Source organism: Cheilinus undulatus, linkage group 18 (genome assembly GCF_018320785.1).
Source record: "Cheilinus undulatus linkage group 18, ASM1832078v1, whole genome shotgun sequence".
Lineage (NCBI taxonomy): Eukaryota > Metazoa > Chordata > Actinopteri > Labriformes > Labridae > Cheilinus > Cheilinus undulatus.
Genome location: NC_054882.1, coordinates 26616011 through 26635468, shown reverse-complemented (window position 1 = coordinate 26635468; position 19458 = coordinate 26616011). Strand labels below are relative to the sequence as shown.

The window sequence follows — 19458 nt, the reverse complement described above, 5'->3', positions numbered from 1 at the left end:
CAATGCCAAGGGGAGGGTCGTAACCCCTGCTTGTTTCTTAGTTCTCTCATCAGTTTGCAGGCTTCAGCTAAGGTTCAGACTAATTACTACTTGTGGATTAGAGGGTGCACATACCACATAAACACATGCAAGTCCTCTCCAGTCACAATACACTTGAAAACAAACTAAAAACTCACACACAAACATGCACCAACGTCCCCTTAAATACACTAGAGGAGCTAACAGACTTATGAATATATAAACAGCTTGATACTGGAGATTTATGTGCCCATTAATCGAGCTTTGGTCCAGATATTCCAAACACTTCAGCCTCCTGGCAGAGACCCTCCACAAGATTACATTCCTGGCACCTCCACTTCTTCTTTCTCGGCTCCAGTTTGTTTTTGTGCCCCAATTTTATTTTCTGCAGGAATCTCCCTCCATTATGTCAAATCATGCGCTAAAGAGGGTGTTAAAAAGAGATTGCTTTCGCATCCTGTTATTGCATGGGTTGTGCGTGCTCGTCGAGGAATGTCGAGTGGACAGCAAACAGTTATCTCATGCTGTTGTTATGTTCCCTACACTCTGCAGTAAAATCTGGATGGATAATTACAACAGGCTCCCTTGATACGCACCCTGTGTACAACACTTACCATAAAAACTGATATTAGATTGGGTAGAAGGCTTTTTATTGAGTGAGAAGTGTGTGCGTGCGTGCATGTCTGTTTTGTTGTAAGAGCTTGTTAAATGGACAGACAGGCAGGCAGACAGGCAGCGTGGTGTGCAGAGACAACACAAGGGTTGTTGTCTAAGAATAGTTCTGCCCCATGCTGATGTGGGACTGGCCTGACGCAGACCGGCGCAGACCTGCAGCCCACATTGAGAGGATTTAATGACCTCCTTGAGTTGATAATTTAGCCAGCATGTCTAATCACTGGAGGCCTTCCTGTGTGTGCTCGGACACCAAAGTTAAATCTCTCTGTCTGTCTTTCCACAACTTTTTTCTCTCTTTGTTTATCCCCTTCCATCTCTTTTTCTTTTCTGTTTTCAATCTACACTATTCACATTTTCCTCCCTTAATCCCCTTAATTCTCTATCTTCTTTTCTTATTCCATCCCTCCCTCTTTCCCTTCTCTTGTCTCGGTCTTGTTAATACTTTGTGACAGGGAGCTCATTCCCAACATGCCATCCAGACTGTCCAGCGTCTCTCTCTGTTCCCGTTTGCGCCCTGTTAGTGTGTTTCTGTCTGTTCAATGAGACACTGGGGATGTAGTTCACAGCATGTTTCCATCACTAGTGTCCTCTTTTATCCCCCTGCCATCTGTATCTCCTGTAGTGTTGTAAAGAAAGCTCTCATACTTGTGGTGTGTGGTATTGCCCGTCCACAAAAGCTCCACTTTCATTCTTTGTACACCAAACGTTTTTCTTTTTTTTCTATTCGTCACGGCTGATGAATTCCTTTATTTTACAGTCTTTGATGTTTTGAGTTAGATGAGGTCAGTTCAGAGTGAAGCAGAAGACAGAAGCAGGCTCAGGTATGTAGGGTGCTGGGCTGGTACCCATCCTTTATGCCAGAAGATAAGGCCAATGAAAGGGGTGTCAAAGCAGCACTGTCAAACATCTGTCCAGAGTCAGCCTTTTCTTACTTTGTCTCCTAATGGTAAATTCACACACTATAAATCAGATCATCTTCCTACAGGTTCTCGTATTAATTAACATGAAAAAAGCTGGTTGCCCCTCTCTGAGGCTGAAAACAATATTTGGCAGATTTGGAAATCCCCTCCCTCTCACACAAATCCATCCATTTGTTATTCTCTCCAAATTGTTACAGGATAAACCATCACTCATCACCCTATGCTGTGGTATGTAATTATTGATGTGAGGCAAAACATGTCAATAAAATAGGTACGGCATGAGGGGCAGTGCAATGACTGCCCTGAGGACAGAGTTGAACCTTTATAAATGCCATGTGGAATGAGGTGTTTTGCAATGAAAAATTTCAGTCAATTGCAACTGTTTGCAAACAAATCCTGTCCGCATAAATCCTCATTACATGCAGCTTCTATCAGGACTACTCCTGTCATTTCTTATTATCAGAAAATTGTGCATCCATCTTTGCAGTTAAGAGTGTGTCAATGAATCTTTCTTTATCTTTGACTCAAAACTTTTTTTTCGCCTTATCCTTCCTGCAGTCTTCTGTCAGATACCCTGCCTAAATGGAGGTCGATGCATCGGCAGAGATCAGTGCTGGTGTCCGTCAAACTCGACAGGGAAGTTTTGCCACCTGCCGGCTCCACCTCCTGCTAGACCCACCCTTCACAGCAACAAGGATGTCAACCACCAGGGTGCAAAATCTCCCTCTCACTCTATGTACACTCTGCCACTGTCCAATCAGCAAGGTAATCACACAGCACTGGCCCTGTTTACACTTTGTATTAACAATACATTTTAGGCATTTAGATGCCGAGTGACTGTACTCAGTACATGCATCCATACTAAGCATTAAAAATACATCTTCGTTTATGACCAAATATTAGAGCCGTCCATGCATCATTTTTGTGGGTCTCTCACCATTGTTTGTATCACTACATGCTTTGTACAATAAAGCAGCTGACAATAAGAATGACTAGGGGCGAATTAGCTTCAAGCCAAAGGCTAGCGGTGCATCTTTAACAGCTTCTCTCAGGTCATAAATATGCTTTTAAAGGGCACAGTGATATATTATTTATCAAATGACTGGTATTGATACGGGGAGAAAGTATCAGCAGGTCTATAGTTAAAAAGGGGAATGTTGCAATACAGCTAGCGCCAACAGCTTGATCCATTGTGGATCCCCAGATTTTGCTTCTGCCAAAAGTCAGCACAGTCAAGAGGGCTTTGTGCTGGTCATTTCATTTCAAATCCAAAACAGACTCTTTAAATGATGGATTTTCATTTTTGCCAGTTGCTCAACTTCTCATAAACCTAGTTAATCTTTTTTTCAAAAGTTGCACGAATCTTTTTTTTTAATTTTTATACTGTTTACTGCGGAGTCCTGTTGCTTTTGGGGCCAGCAGCAGTGGAGGTCAGACTCTATTTTGAGCCTAAGCAGTAATGACTCAGTGGAAGTCCTCATATTGTTAGCACAATACTGCTTTTTATCCAGCAGGAGTGGATATTAGAAACAGACGAAAGCAGCATCATGAAGTTATAAGGAAGAATGTAAAGAAGAAAGATCTATTCCTTTTTCCATCTCTGCCTCTGATATCGTTTTTTATGTCATCACATTTTGGCTCAGCGTCTCGCTCCGTCTGACAGTAAGTAGAAGCAGAAGCTTCATTTTAGATATTTGGAATTCCGCTCAGAAATCTTTTATCCTTCACTTTGAATTTGACTCTATCCATCATAAGTAAATAACACAAGCACAATGTTTGCATTTTTTCAGCACTACTTAATGTTGATTCAATGCTTAAAATTTTCACAGAGGCAGTTTCACGTTCTTGGATTCTCTCTGCAGTCTGTCTCTGTGACTATGATTTATGAGCAAGGTCAGGATATCGGGAAAAAACCCTGGCACTCCCTGAAGATAGATATTCCCCCTCAGTCAGAGGGACAAAAGAGCTCATTCACCAAATTGCAACATCTTCTCAGCTCCTAAACATCTCTGTTTTTGGTGTTTGAAAAGATTTGATTGAAGCCAGAGAATCCTGTTGTTGTTGTTTGTAGTGTCTTGATATCGTCTTCACTGCCAGGAATTTTTCCCTCGAACATCACATAACTACATGATGAAGAAAGTGAAAACAAAAATCTTTTATCCTTCTGTTGAGGATCTCTCCTCTTTGAATTTATAAATGTTCGTCTATGTTGTGTAAACTGTTGGTTTCATCTCCTTCAGTGTCCCTCCACCCATCTTTGGTGAACGTCCACATTCAGCATCCTCCAGAGGCCGAGGTCCAAATCCACCAAGTAGCCCGGGTCCAGCCTGGGCAGAGACTGACTACCACAGAGGGGGCTCACTCCGTACAGCAACGCTCCCAGCCTGCGAATGGGCATGAAGCACACTCAAATGGAAATGGGAATGGATATGGCCACACTAGACCACACACCCGTCAGAACGGACATGTGGGGAGGTGCTTTCAGGAAACAGTCGATGGACAGGTATTGTGTGAAGTCATTAAAGCACACTGTCATCACTAGCTGATGTAAAACACCTGGAGTTTCCTTCCTTTTTGTAGGTGTTGAAACAAGTCGAGGAAATGTGTTGAATTACACAGGTTACATAACTACATGCTCCCATCACCTTCTGTCAGACCTGTTGCCTCAGATAAGAAGCAAGCTGATTGCTTTCATTTGTGTCAAGTATAAGATTTATGACCTCTTAATGTACAGGTCATCTCATATTTCCTCATTGGCATGTATTGAGCTGGGATATGCTTAAAATCAGCACATGTGATAATCTTTATAGATAGAATAAGGAGATTTCTATAGCCATGCACACAGAATGCCACTTAACAGAGATTCAGTTGCATAAACTGAAGTGATAATTGTATTGATTTCATGCAACAGTACCCTCTTCTGACAAAAATGAGCAAATTGTTGGTTCTGAATATTATCTTGTCAGAGTTGTGTGTCCTGTGAGGTGTATTTGAGTGATCCACTGGGCTCAAAGGAACATTTTAATTGCATCAAATTTGATTTTGATGATATAAAACATGTTGAATATTCTAAAATCTTACAACTTGTTGTGGGGGTGGGCGATATGGAGAAAATATCATATTTGGATTTTTTTCTAGCCATATCACAAACTCAATAATTTCAGTGTCTTAAACCTTTTTCAATGATGACCAACTGCGGTCTAGACTTCACAGAAACTGCGGCCTCCTTTCATACTTCATCCTTCCAGGTAATCCTTGTGTAGTAGGATGAAAAGGCATGTTAATAATGACACTAAATACAGAGAGAACAGAATAATATTGACTGTAATTACTTATTTAGAAACAGATCAGATATGTTTCCCTCACCTATGTTTACTGTATTGCATCCAATCTCTCCCCTGTTTGACTCCCAGCAGGCCATTAGGGATGCAGTCTCTTGAAATTGCCAAAACTGTGTAACTTTATTCAAATGGTGCATGTAAATGTTTTTGGCACCCTGAAAAAAGAAAGTTATGTAGCATTTCTATATGAGGCAGTTAAAGCTAGTTCAAAGCTATTTTAAGGACTAAATGTTAGGTTTAATTTTATTGAAATCACTGCTCCATTGAGAAGCAGAAAGGGAGGAGTGAGGGAGTGTAGAACTGTAAAGGTAGAGTGTGTGATAGGGCGGTTTCTGTACTTTGGCAGATTGTCAATACATTCTATTTCTTCATGATCTCAGATTATCCTATCATGCACCCCTATCCTATTGTGCTGAGGGGTCCTGAGGACAGCGAAGCAGGCACTCTGTGGATTATCATGTGGAACAAAACAATTCATAACTTGAATTCAGAGAAGTCCCTGCCATAACCTATGGCATTGACTTTTTGACCTTGAGAGATGCTGTGAAATTTCTGGTTTGAGAGCAGAAACCCTGGTTGTTCATAGAGGGAATCTGTAAGTGGTGTGCTGTTTTGATCACATCATTGCTCTCCATGCATTATAGCAGTGGTTCCCAAACCTTTTCTTTGGCAGAAGAGAATATTTTCAGGCCCCCCCACCCCTCACCGTATGTATCCACATCTAAAAACATATAAATGTACAACAAGCACACCGTTATTCACAATTTTTGCAATTTCATTTTTTTTTAAGAATTTACCACAACACAAAACCCAAAAATTTTGAGTTTTAAAAATCTGACTCTCTGAAGATGAATCATTTAAAAATAAAAACTTAATGAACATCTTTAAGATTTATACACCAAGGCCTGCAATAATTTCAGTGACAACTGTGGGCTTATTTGGTGCTACAGATCTTTTTGCGTCTTGGGTGCAGCAGTGAGACTGCCACTCTCAGTTCATTTTCAACGGCCAGCTATGATATGATTTTGTATGGTAGATGCAACAGACTTTAGCAACATCCTCACAAAGGTAGGATGATGCAAAAGGAAAAAGTATGGCAAAGGCTCTTGTGCCTAGCTACTACCACTCCTTTTCCATTTCAATCCAAAATGCTGTCGATGTCTTGGACTTTAACTGTAATAATGTCATTGAATCTGAGAAGACTTCAATAAACATCTCCTCTTCTACAGGGCTGAAGTCATCAGCTGGTGCTGCTTAGCCTAGCCTTGCCATGCCCCCCTTGTTATGACCCTGCGCCCCCCTGGGGGGGGCCTACGGCCCACTTTGACAACCCCTGCACTATAGGAACAAAACAGATAAATCATTTTATTTGTCATCTAGTGTCGATTACCTTTGCAACATCTGTAATATTAAAGAGTCTTTCAGGCTTGAGACTTAACAGTGCATCTGTATGCTTGGCTGCTATACTGAGTCATATTTGACTCAAAGCGTTTACAGTTACAGCAAAACTCTTAAATCTAAAGTCATTTTGCTTTTGCCAGAGTTTTTTCCTTGAACAGGTTTGTTTGTGCAGAACTCCAGCTCCCACTTTCTCTACTCTGGTTTCATAGAGCGCTTGAAACTTAAGCTTTCAGGTTAAATCTTTTTCAGAACGCTAAATGAACTTTCAGAGAAAAAAATGAACTTAGAAAAGCTTTTCCCTCTTCTCCTGCCAGTATGCCAGTTCAGTGTTCTTCAGAAGAATGCCTCTCTGTTGCCTCTTTAATTTCATAAATCTCCGTTGGCCAAAAAAATCCAATAAGAACGGTCCGATAGGAATCTCTTTTCACAATTAGCCAAGTGCCTAAATGAGGCACGCCAGGCAGTTCCTAGCAAATCTTGAGATTTTGTGTTCATGTCCTTCCCCACCTAACTGGTCTCAGATGTGTCTGGTTCTGTGTGTCCTTGCACATAGGTACACTCTGACACAAACACACTTTCCTTGCCAGTGAGCACATATTTGCACACAAACAAGCATGCATGCACAAACATGTACACTCATTTTCATAACTTTTTTGATATAACACAGATGTGTGTTGTTGCAGTGCGGCAAGCCTCTGCCGGGGCTTACCAAACAGGATGATTGCTGTGGAAGTGTGGGCGCCTCCTGGGGTCTAAACAAGTGCCAAAAGTGTCCAACCAAACCAGGTAAGCCCTCCTGAGTTAAGCCATCAGATCCAAGAAAATTGTTGTTACACTGTGTTCCATTACATGCTTAAATCTAATCTATTTCTAATCCAGTCTAATTCGGTTGGAATTAATTTCTGTTGTGCCTTTGGTATGCTGATCTCTAAGTGTTCTTGTTCTTTTTTTTCATGTTGGTTCAAAACAGTGAGACCCAGCTGGGCTCCTTTTATCAGAGTGCTGTATATTAAGGGGATTAGTTTTGATGCCTGTTATATTCCTGAGCTGCAGTTGTTAATGTTTCTAAATTTTAAAGCATTTAAATGCAGGCCTAAACATTGACCATAATCACATCATGTCCATTTTCCTTTGACATCACTCTTGTAATAATTTCATTAGTTCACAATTATTAAGAAAGGTCATGAAATATTGAAAATCTAGAGGAAGCATTATTCATGTAAAACCCTTATATGAATTGTACATTACACAAAATCTTCTCAAAGTTTCTTACCAAAGTTTGATTTTTATTATGGCACCATTTCTTCTCTGTTGCTTCTTAACTGGAAAATGTTTGATGATAAATGTCAGATTCCTACAATTTATTTAACCAACAACCTAAAGACAAAGATATTATATGAGCTATAAAACTTACCATCCTCTGCATGATTTTAGAGGAAACGTGGTGCAGTGTGAATGGCGACCTCAACTGTCTGAAGATAATAAGTAAAGTCTTCATGAATGCTAAACATCTCTGAGGAGGCTGTGCGGTTCGCCCATATAAGCACCTAGCAGAAAAAAAGGGAGCAGTTTTGGCTACTGTAAAACTAAGAGCGGGAAGCAAATGAAAACACATTTAGTTTAAAGATGAGAGCCTGGCAGGAGTGCCACCCACCCTGTGGGAGAATCAAGCCAATGTGGGTATGAAAAGAGCGAGAAAATCATTAACCACAGTTCAGCTGCTTCCTAACCAGAGCTGCGGTAGGTTTGAGAATCAGCAGCAGCAGGGTGGTTGAACGTTGGCAGGCTCAGTGGGTGGTGACACGGTTTAAAGAAGATGTAGACTCACAGTTCCTGACAGCTCTGTGTCATTTCAGGGCACGTTTTAGGACTCACTATTAGGGGGTCATGAAAAGCTTTGGTGACGCATGAGGACAATATTATTACGCTGATACCTGCAGATGCCAATGCCTGTTTAATATCTGATGTGACCTTAATCCGAAGCAGACATCATCGTTCTCTCTATCCTTCATCTCTCATAGCTGCTCATCTTTTCTCCTCCACTTTCTATCACTCATGGCATGACCTCTTTTGGCTCCCAGATGTTTTTTTCCGCTCCCTTCTTTGAAGTTTTGAGGGAGAAGTAGAGCTAATACCCCATTTGCTAATCTTCTGGATGTGTTGAGGGCATAATGTGGAGGCCCAGATCCCAGGTCACACGCAGGCAGGGAAGAGAGGATGGGGGGAATGAGGGAGGAGAAATAGAGTCAAAATGAAGTCTTGGAGGGAGCTTAAAAAAGAGAAATGCCTTGAATTCCCGAGGAGTGTTATTGTTTGGAGTTAAGACACTTGGCTGTATCTTTTAAGTTGCATTCCCTCCCAGGCTCATGGCTCAGATTTATGGCAGGAATGATATACAACCTGGAGACAGCAGGCCCTGAAAAATTAATCTGATCCTTTTTTCCATAGTCAGTGGGTCAGATGACGGCTGGAAGTGTGAGGAAAAGTCATAAGGCTGTATAAGAGCCTCCTGTGTCACTTGTTGAGTATGTGATAATGATGTCATGAAAGCCCAGTTTGTATAAAAAGGGTGTAACGCTTCCATCGGTCAGTTTATGGCTGGTTTTGTAGTCTTGCTACTTCATTTGTTTTATTACATTTATAGATGATGACAGCATGAGTAGACTTTGATGGCTACAGCTTGGTCAGAGACAGGAGTTTTAATATGATTTTACTTTCTGGATTTGTATTAAATACCTCAATTTTTCTGTCTTAGACCTATTCTACATCCACAACGCTTTCCATTAGGGAAGCACAGATGCATTGGTTCAACATTAGTATCGGACATTGGCCCTTTTGACAGACATCAGCCATCAAATAATGTGGGCATGACAGTTAAACAATTTAATGTGGCATTTGGCACTCTTAACTGCTGATTGAGAGAAGAGATCGTTATTTTTTTAGCCGTATTTTTTTTCATTATTGGCACATCTCTACTTTCCATATAGCCTTAATATTAGCACATAGATTAATACAAATAAGACACTCATTATCTGTAGATGTTTCAGTCTTGAGTCTCTTTTAAACTCTCTTAATGTGTCCCTTTGTGAATGTAAATGAACCTCTGAACAGCTGATGTCATTGGTATTACTTCGTGCTATATCTTTAATGTCACTACTGTGGCAATAAGGGAGGAGATGATGTGTGTTATATGTGAATCAGTTTTGTCTCTGAATGAGAGCTGATGTTATGTTATGGAGACATGAATGCCAACGTGTCCCATCACAGTGGGAGCTAAAGCCTTCAGGAGCCAGTGCCTTTAAAAGTTGCATGCTGAAGATTCCTGGGTGGTAATGAGATCCAGACCAACCAGAATGGCTGCAGTCAGCTCTGGTTCTGATGGTTAGGTGGAGTCATAAAATGCCTGTGCAACAATCTGTTGAATTTGAGACTAGTTCAATCTGGGGTTGTAATTTCTGATTCGGACTGATGTTCAGATGGTCAAAACTTCACTCAAGTATGAAAGCTTGGGATGTGTTGCGTAAAGTTAAAATGAGGATAGAAGTTGGGTGCAAAAGTGAAACTTGAAGATTTTATTGTTAAAAACAAGGGAGAATATTAACTGACTAGCCATACTTTATTTAAGTTTTGTTGTATGACAAAGGGCAGTGTTCTTAACCAAGATGCCAAATAATGAAAAAAAAACATCTCTAAGTGTAAAGTTTCAAAATCATGAAAAAATGAAGCAGTGTGTCAGTTTAATGAGCCAAAACTATGCCCATTCACAAGAAAGTTGATCGAACAATGACTACAACCTGATTGGAGGACTCATCTGTCTGCTCTACTGGGATTGTCAGCACTATGTTTAAGCCAGCAGACCCATAATCCCATTCATGCCACAACAGGTAGATTGCTTAGTGCTAAAAAGTCTGAGTTTAGAGACTTCAGGCTCTTAATGTTTTATTTTCTGTGTGTAATGTGAACTTATGTTTCTCTCCTTTCTTGAGTTGTTATGTTGCTGCTGAATACATTCCATTTCCTGATGTTGCTCTTCATAACAAAAGTCTTCAATAAAAATGAAACCAGGAGAATTGTATTGTGACGAATTTGGTAGAAATAGAACTTGTCTGTCATTATGTTTGACTGAACTTCGACATTAGTAGAGAGCAGGAAATACAGGCGCTGTTTTGAGAGTGCAAATCTCAGAGTTGTAGTCACTGCGTCACATGTAGAAAAACCAAAAGAAGCACAGAACTAGGAGCTTGATAGTAAAAAGAAGCAATTAAAAGGGGCAACTTTGTTTAATGGCTTGTTGCAGGGGTCTTGTCCCTGATGACAGCGTTTTCCCTTTGTGGCCCAATGAGCAGTCTTCTACTCCTATGAGCAGCCAGCTTGGTTTGGACAATTTCCTCCAGTTAGAGAAGGCTGACCCCAGAGTTCTAAACTGATGCAGCTAAAACGAGCACAGTAGTGCAGTAATATGAAACGGTTACACTGCAGGTCTCAACAAAAAAAAAAAAAAAAAAAAATGGACAGGAATTTACATCTTCCCCACAATGATCTGTGTCACTGGGAGTTGTAGTTCTTTGTTTCCAAGGCAAATTAACGTCACATTGTTTTCTATCACAAATCATTCTGTTGTGTTACTTCTAATAGCCCGTCAACCACTGTGGGTTATAGGTGGGGCAAATTCACCCCACACTGAACATAAATACTGAAATTGGCTGGCTGCTTACTTCAAATGAGATATAGACCTTGGCAAACCAGGGCCTGAAATGTGCTTTTAAATGGGGGGGGGGGTTCCCCGCCTTGATTCTTCAATTGGGGTGAATTTATGAACTTAGGGGTGGATTTTTTTGGAAACATTCAAACAGCGATGAGTTTATGAATTTATCTTTTTATGAAAAACAGGCTGACGCTCATGTTGATGCCTCTCTTAGCCCTTAAAAAAGGAAAAAAAACAGGAAACGATTATTGATTATTTCTGTATATTTTAATGCTTGTCATCTCTGCCACTGGATCAGTGTTGGTCTGCTCCAGACCAAAAGTGTCTTAAATAACAATTTTCCCGCAGTATGAGAGCGAGACTTGCAGTATTTGAAAAATGTGCTGTATGAACTCTTTGGGCACCAGAGTTTTTCAAGAAAATATTCAATTTTGATATCAAGATTTCAAAAGGCTGTAGCTTGAAAGTGGTTAGAGATAAAGGCATACTATAAATGAGAAAAATCTTCAGTATGACCCAAAGTTTGTGATGGGAGTAAATTCATTTATCTAATTTGCATATTCTAACATCACCAGGCGGCCTCCACCGCCATTGGCTGTGCATTTTCTCCCACGGCTTCTAACATGGCTGCCCCTACCTCCGCGGGGTTTTTCATTCCCTACCTCCGTCACTATTCGGGATGTTTTGACCACCCCCATACCCCCACCACATCCCCTCCCTTCCCAGCCACGGTGAGGCAAAGCATCGGTCTCGGCATGTGCTGCTTGTGGACTGTCACGGCGCACGGATGCGCTGTTGGTGCTCACAGACGCACCGTCGGTTTCACCCATGGTGTCACCAGACGACTGAACGTCATGTCAGAGGGTGAATACTCCTCTATTCCTCCCAGCATTGTGAGTATTCTCTCTACAATCCGCTCTCTTTCTCTGCGTTACGCTCCAACTACAACCACCGCTTCCTCGTCTCCTCAACCAGGGGTGGGTCTTCCAAAATTCTCTCTCTCCAGAACTTTGAATAGAAACACACCCACAGATGCTGCTGGGATTGAAGTTACTCATGTCCGCCATCTCCTGGTGTAAAGTAGTAACAACATTAGGCACCATATTTGCAGCTAGAGCCTGTTTAATTCAGCAATGTTGCTTGTCGCAATTTTGCGATTTTGGCTTTAAGAGTTAAGATACTGTGCTCAGTACTTTTTTATTGTTGTAGTGATTGGGTTTGGGGTAGGGTAATTCAATGAGGGATTATAAACCTAGCTCCAGAAGTTCTGAAAAATGTTCTAACAGTCTTAATTTGAATATTCAGTCACACATAGTTCTCAGTCTTTTCATATGTTTGTAGCAGCTTTGCTCCAACATTACTATCTAATGTCTGGAGAGGCAAGTTTCTAATGTGAATTAACAGGCACTAAGGTATATCCAACATTGCCAACCAAATCAAGAGCAGACTTTAGTTAGTTAAGCTGTGATACTCCATGAGAAGTTCATGGAAGAGCAAGAAGCTCCAAGAGTATTACAAATGACTATAAGGAAGCAGAGATGCTTCACTGAGCAAACTATCTGTTGACTACATTTCAAAATCACCATATCCACCGTATATATGCTGATGATTTTTTTAGGGTTGCCACCTCTTGTTAAGGCTTACTTACCCTCAGAAGATGGCATTCAGGAGTCTGAAATATACAGCATGTAGCCTTGCATTAGTTCATATACCCCAGCTTTAATCAGCTAACAGTTTGTTGATTACATTTCTTGCTCTTATCACTAACCAGTCACAGCTCATTCTCACAATAAGGTGACTCATAAACCACACTTTCTTTCTATGATCCCTGCCACACAAACACTGTCCGGATTGCACCGCTACTGTCAAGCTTTGCTGCCTCCACCTCAGCCTCCTCTTTCAAGCCTAAAAGCTGTAGTCTACCATAAATCAATGGGTTTAGTACTGAGGTCTCTGGACAGCCGTGGCATTCTCTCCAGCTAACCCAAGGAGCATCATGAGAGCAGAGCCAACAGTGCCAAGTTTAAGTGTACTTTCACTTTGCAATAAATGGTCAACTCCATGACAAGAGTGTTCCTGACTGTATAGCTGTTAATGGTTTATTGATAGGCTTGTTTTCCCAGCAATGCCTATTCATAATCAAAGGGATTCATTCGTTTGGTTATTGAGTTCACATATCCTCAAAACGTCTCTGAAATCCCGTACCCAACATTTAAGCACACAATTCAATCATTATTGTATTATGAAGTTTCCCAAGCCTGAATCTAAAGTCCATTCAGGATGGCCCCTGTCTGACCTATATTTAAGCCCTGGCATGACTCTGTATAATTGCGCTGGCAGCCCCTCCCTCACTGTAAATTTCACAGCTAACAGAATTCTACACGCCATTTGTCTCTGCATCTGTCATTGCTGGGCAGCTTCCCTCTCTGTGCCTCTCCCCGTCTGCGATGCTGGGAGGCTTCCCAGGGAGCCAGATCAGACATCCCCTGGGCCTAAAGTAACCTCCACACCCACAGGAGCTTTGGCTTCCCTCTACTCTGCCTCCCGAGGTCATCAAGGTCGTCATGACATCACTGCCCTGACACTGCCTATGCCCCACCTTCCACCTCTATGTGTGGGGGTTGTCTGCCTGTTGCCCCCCCCGTAATGAGGACACTATACTCCATGAGGTTTGGATCAATACTGTCTGATGAGGCAACTTCCAGATCTTCCCACATGAACTCATCCCTCCCAAATCTCCCATCTATTCCCTAGACATTTGATCTGACATCCATCAAGGGGCCAAATCTTGCACTTATTACTTTCTATTAGCACTGATCAAACATGAACAACTGCTAATGACCAAGAAAAACCAGAGATGCATGACTTTTCCTCGGAAATATATAGCAAGAGAACAGATGCGTTGGAACGACTCCAAAGCAGCTTTTCGTGGTGATTATAAGATAGAGACGTCACGTATCATTGACAGCTATTGATTCATTGATGTTGACTTAGTTTATCCCTTCACAAGTACAACGATGGAATCTATTATCCAGGCAGCCCTGTGGCCAATCCGGGACGAGCAGACCTAACCACTAGAGGAACAAATCCAAGTTGGAAGCATATGGATGTGAAGTTTGTGTTGTATTTCTTAATAGGACACAAGCTAAGTTAGGCACACATTTATTGAGAATTAACCATGGCATGGCTTCTTTTGGAAACCAGCCCAGGTAGAAAATATTCTGCTGCAATGTAATGATTATAGGGGATTATAAACAATAAACTAATAAACATGTTTGACGTGGTTTTCAGCATCTCTGAAAAGGGTGTGAAGCAGAACTGTCAAACTACAAAAAGAGAGTTTAAAGTGCATATTTTTGTGAATAGATACCAAGAAAAGTGTGTTTTGAATAAATACTTAGTGTTGAAAAAAATTAAATAATTTCTCCATCAAAGCCTTTGACCTGCTGTTTCACATTTTCTGCTGGATGACGGTTCTGAAGCAGTAAGTTACAGATACACAAACAAGCCTTGCAGTAATTTAGCAAATATCCTGTAGCGTGTGTAAAGGTTATGGATGAGTGTCTCTATTAGCAGAGGAATACTGATATCAGTCCTATGTCTTCTAACTGCATTTGCTCCGACACTGGGGACACGATTTTTACCAGAGCATAGGATTTTTCACAATGATAAGTGTAGCATGCGACCAGGAATCTATCTGTTTGCAAACCAAATAAAGCAACTTTGCCAGTCAAGCACTGTCTCACAGGCCAGGAATTGATGGCTCACAATATCTGAATACCTACATGTTTCTCTCAACTGTGGCAGTACAGTGGCAACATAACAGGTAAATTGCTGGAAAGGGACCTGAGTGGAATTTTACTTGTTTTGAGTAGTTGTTTTCCTGTAGAATGACCTCTAATGGACTGTAAACTTAGACTGTTTACTGTTCCTGTCCTATGTATGGCATTATTCCCTCCCTGCTCCTGTCTACTACGTGTTGCCAGCCAGTCTAAGGGTTGAAGCCAAACACTGAGGTCGCCTCACAGTCAGGCCCCTGGGGAAAGTGGTGAAGAGTGCTGAGCTCTGTGATTGATTTACCAAACCTCTCAATCGTCTTTCGGGAACACTCTCCAGGCCGGGTGGTCTGCAGGGTGATTCTTCCAAATTAGCAATTCAAGATTTTGCCACTGCTGGGGAACCCATCTGAGCATAAACCCAGCACTTTCTCAGCCTCCTGCCTGCTCCTCTCTTTACTTTGTGGCCCATTTTGCATAAGCCTTCCTTTCATTTGAATACGCTTAGCAGCACCCTGCATGGAGCAAAATTTACTTTCATGTCCAAACAAAACCAAAGGAATTTATTCAGAATTTTTATTTTAAACTGCACAACCAATAAAGAAGCCCCAAGAAATCTGGATTACACTTCGGGTTAGGGAATTTGAGCAAATATTATTGAACATTTGCCAGTGGAATGCAAAACACAACTGAATGGAGACAGACAATAAATTAGTAAGGGGTGACAAAGTCTTTTGTTGAACAGGCTTAAATGGACAGACAACAATTGGAAGTTTCTGTCTGTCGCTTTAGTCCAGTCTGGGTCTACAGTCTTTGTAACCAGGGGTGACACTAATGATGCGCAACTTGAGCTCGCTCTTGCAGGCCACTGCCTGTGTCACTCTGTTTTCTAACACAAATGACTGTTGAAATATCTGGGTTTTTTTTGTTATATGATAAACAAAGAACCAACAATAAACTATCTTGAGTACAGAGTGCAGCGCTACATATTATTTAGCAAAGCCACAGTAGTAAGGAAAAACCTTTTAACAGGTGGAAACCATGATTGGTACCATGAACATGTTAAGCAGCCAACTGTTGAAGCTGCAGTGGGGAATAGCTTAGTCAGATTTGCTGAGTCAGATAGCTTCTTTCCACTTGTTGACCCAAACAAGAGAACAACATGACTGATTATTAAATGCCTTGAGAATAAGCACCTAACATGGAGCAGAAAGTAGCAGCAAATGATGCGCATTTTTTGGGGCTACTAGTGGCTGCAATCATTCCTGGTGAACCTGGCCCTCAGTTCCTACAAACTGATGAACGATCAATGAAGATTTTGCAAATTCAACTATGATTAAAGCATGTTTAGATTCAGGAAGCAAATTAAGAATTGATGAGGAAATATTTCATACCATTCTAGTAAAATTAAGTGATATCTATACCCCTTTCAAAACCACAGCAGCAAACAGAAATAGATGCCCAATATTGTGCAGTTTCTTATTTTTAATCGCAACAACATGCAAGCAAACTACTGCACGCTGTCTGAATTTCACAAATGCTTGTAGCATATTTGTGTAAATGTACAAATAGCAATTAGGACAGTGTTTTCTCTTTGCCTCATGGCAGCTTTTAAATACAATTGAAGAGCTATATTTCAATCAGGAGTGACTAAATAGAAGTTTAACAGTAATCTACTTTACACACTTTAATAAAAGAGAATTGGACAAGTCTTTGACGACGACTTCATGTGCCTTAAGAGGTAGTGACACAGACAGCAGGAACAGGATAACCCCCTATGGAGCCTAGACACTGGTGGTGTTGATGAGGGATACAGGATCACATAAGAGTAGACTTCTGAGAAGTCAGACCGGGAACCAATGTGGTGGCTTGGAGGAACTGAGAAACTATGCAGAATGAGATGAGCAGAAGGCCTGTGCAGATCTGGGCTAGATGCTTATGAACTGAATGGAGGTCGCTGGGGTGGAGGAGGGTTGCTGCATCAACACTGAAATGACAGGCTAACTGTGAAAGAGAAAATAACAGAATTTAAAATAGGACAGGTGCATGATGATTGGTCAAACAAGGTTGTGGCAGAATCTGATCAGCTGACTACCTAAGAGAATGAACACCCACAATCAACTGATCCCCAGAGTGGGAAGAGAGAGAGAATGGAAGAAGAGAGAGACATGAACGAGTGGTAACTAATGAATGAGTTAAAACCCATAAGGGTCACCCATAATGTCGTGTCTGCCCCTTAGTCTTTATATATGCCCAATAAATTTGGATGACCATTCCTTTTTTTAATGTGGACATGGGGATCTCTAATTGTCCCCTGCTTGAAAAAACAACTTTGCTGTTAAGTAGATTACATGAAGCTGAGGACGTGAAAGAAGGACAGAGAGAAATGAAAAATTGATGTGTTATACAGAGGAAGTCACCGAATGAGCAACATTTTAGGATTTTATAGAAAGTCTGTACATAATTATATTTTTTTTATGGCCCTTGTTTTGAACCAGTACATCCAAGAAGTCTTCTAAGAGGTCTCAAGGACAACTAAAGCAATGCTGTGGCATGCAAATATAGACAGACATGTTGCCAGTTATAGTAGAAAATGTATGAATATATGTTTACCCTTTTTTCAAGCCTTTTTAAGACTATCAGCAAACTGAAGCTGTCTCTTATGAGCTTTTTTGAGGCCCGTTACCATCTGCAGAGGTCCTCACCTCCCTGCTAATAAGCTTTATTGAGACACCCGGACCTCCCCCACTGAGCTCCCCTTGGCATGTGCGCCCTGCTGTCACTCAGGCCAGACTTTCCCTGATCCCCTCACCGCAGGAGGGCGTGCCCACCGCCCTACCACAACAACTCATTACTCAGAAACTTTGAAATGGGGATTAGGAGGGTGCAGAGGAAGATGAGGAGGTGGGCAGACAGGAACAGAGCTGTCGCTTTGACACAGTTCCCCTCTTTTACCCGTTGCCCCCTTCATGCTGACCCACTTCTGCTTTGTCAACCCTCAGGTACATCGACCCGGCCTGGTCCACTGGGTCACAGCAGGACCAAAACATAACTCAGCGTTCAGGGCGGTGTTCCCAGACAGCCACTATGTGGCAAACATTCCAACCACTCCTGGGAAAATGACACAGACTCGTGACAGAATTGTGAGGTTTTGTTTTGGAAGTATCTGTTTTCAGGGCTTTTGAGTTTGTTTTCTGCAAATTTTGGTGGCTGGCATAGTCGTTTTTTTAATTCTCAAACAAGTACCATATTCTGTGAAGCAACCTTCAAAATGAATGAATGGATGAGCTTCTAAGACAAAGCTTTGCAATACTGGAAATTCCCCTATGGTTTTGCTGCTGCTTCCAATGTTTGGTGGCATTAGTATTTGTTGAAGGAAGATGATTTAAGTGGATGAGATCTGCCTCTCACAGCACATTTATGTCTTCTTCTCTCAAACCACTTTTGCTAGGGTAGTAGATATGTTTTCTTAGCTGGCAAGGTGTGACTGTAGTTTCTTTTATGAGTCATCTCTGTTTCAACCTTTGTCGCTGTGGCAGCAAGTTGAAAGCGACTGATTTCCTTTGGTTAAACCATATTTTTTCTGGCTATGGAGTACACCCAAAGATGTCATCACTGTATTTTGTTCCAATGAGGGTCCAAGACCATGATTTTTTCTCTCATAAGATTATGATGATGTAAGTAAAAATAAATGGTGTGATCATCTATCTTCTAGAATTTTCAGACTTGAGCCTGAGGTGCTACATTACCAATTTTGTTGTACATTTACTGCCAAAAATTGCCTAAGATATTGGCAGATAAGTTTAAAAGAGATTTTTTTGTGCTTTAAGGCCACAGCAGAGACATGGCTATTATAAAGAGGATAGCTCTGAGCTGTCTGATTTACGGCTGTTTTTCAGTTAGCTGAATGGATTCATTAGCCTAAAAGCATTTTGTTGTTCTCACAGCCTGACTCATTCACAACACTTTTCCTCTCCAAACCTGATGAATAATCTCCTTTCAGCACGATATGAAGTAAAGTTTGACATCTCAGTTTTTTTCAAGATCTACAACAAATAATTATCCTGTTTCAAAACCCATGGACTACAGATGCAATGACTCATTGCTGTACAATTAAAAATCTGTGCAAATACAGATCATTTAAATCCATGATACCAAAATATCAATATGCACCGTAACCAGCAAAGGGTGCCCTATGGCTTTGGGTTTTCTTTTTTAAGCCAATAAGCTGAAGAAAAGAGGGGTACAGACTGTTTAGACAAAAACAGCATCAAATATGATTCAACCAGTATGAGTTTTACACTAGTTTCTTCTTCTCTTAAACACAAATCCAGAGACACACACTCTTGAAACACAAACAGACACGTTCTCTTTGTCAAATGCTGGTAGCACTGACCCCTCTGTACATTTAATGGAGCATGTGTGGCCTTGACTGGCTGCTGAATGAATAATGAGATGTTGTGAGACCTCTGCCGCACTGGGGCATTAACAGACAAACAGTATTATTTACTGCAGTACTTTTGTGAACCTCCAGTGTACAAGCTTGATGCACACACCATACAAGTTTTATTATTCTAACAAAACAAACAAAAGGAAATTAAGGCCAGTCATTTTTCTGAGAG

At 41.1% G+C, this 19458-nt stretch overlaps 1 protein-coding gene across 1 annotated transcript in view; it reads left to right on the top strand.

Annotated features, from left to right (window-relative positions):
- LOC121526055 (latent-transforming growth factor beta-binding protein 2-like) overlaps positions 1-19458 on the top strand; it is a 133918-nt gene that overhangs the window by 55536 nt on the left and 58924 nt on the right. Inside the window, exons 6-8 of the mRNA XM_041812342.1 lie at positions 2172-2378; positions 3854-4116; positions 7039-7141. Of these exons, the coding sequence (XP_041668276.1) occupies positions 2172-2378; positions 3854-4116; positions 7039-7141 (573 nt within the window). The remainder of the gene's footprint in view (positions 1-2171; positions 2379-3853; positions 4117-7038; positions 7142-19458) is intronic.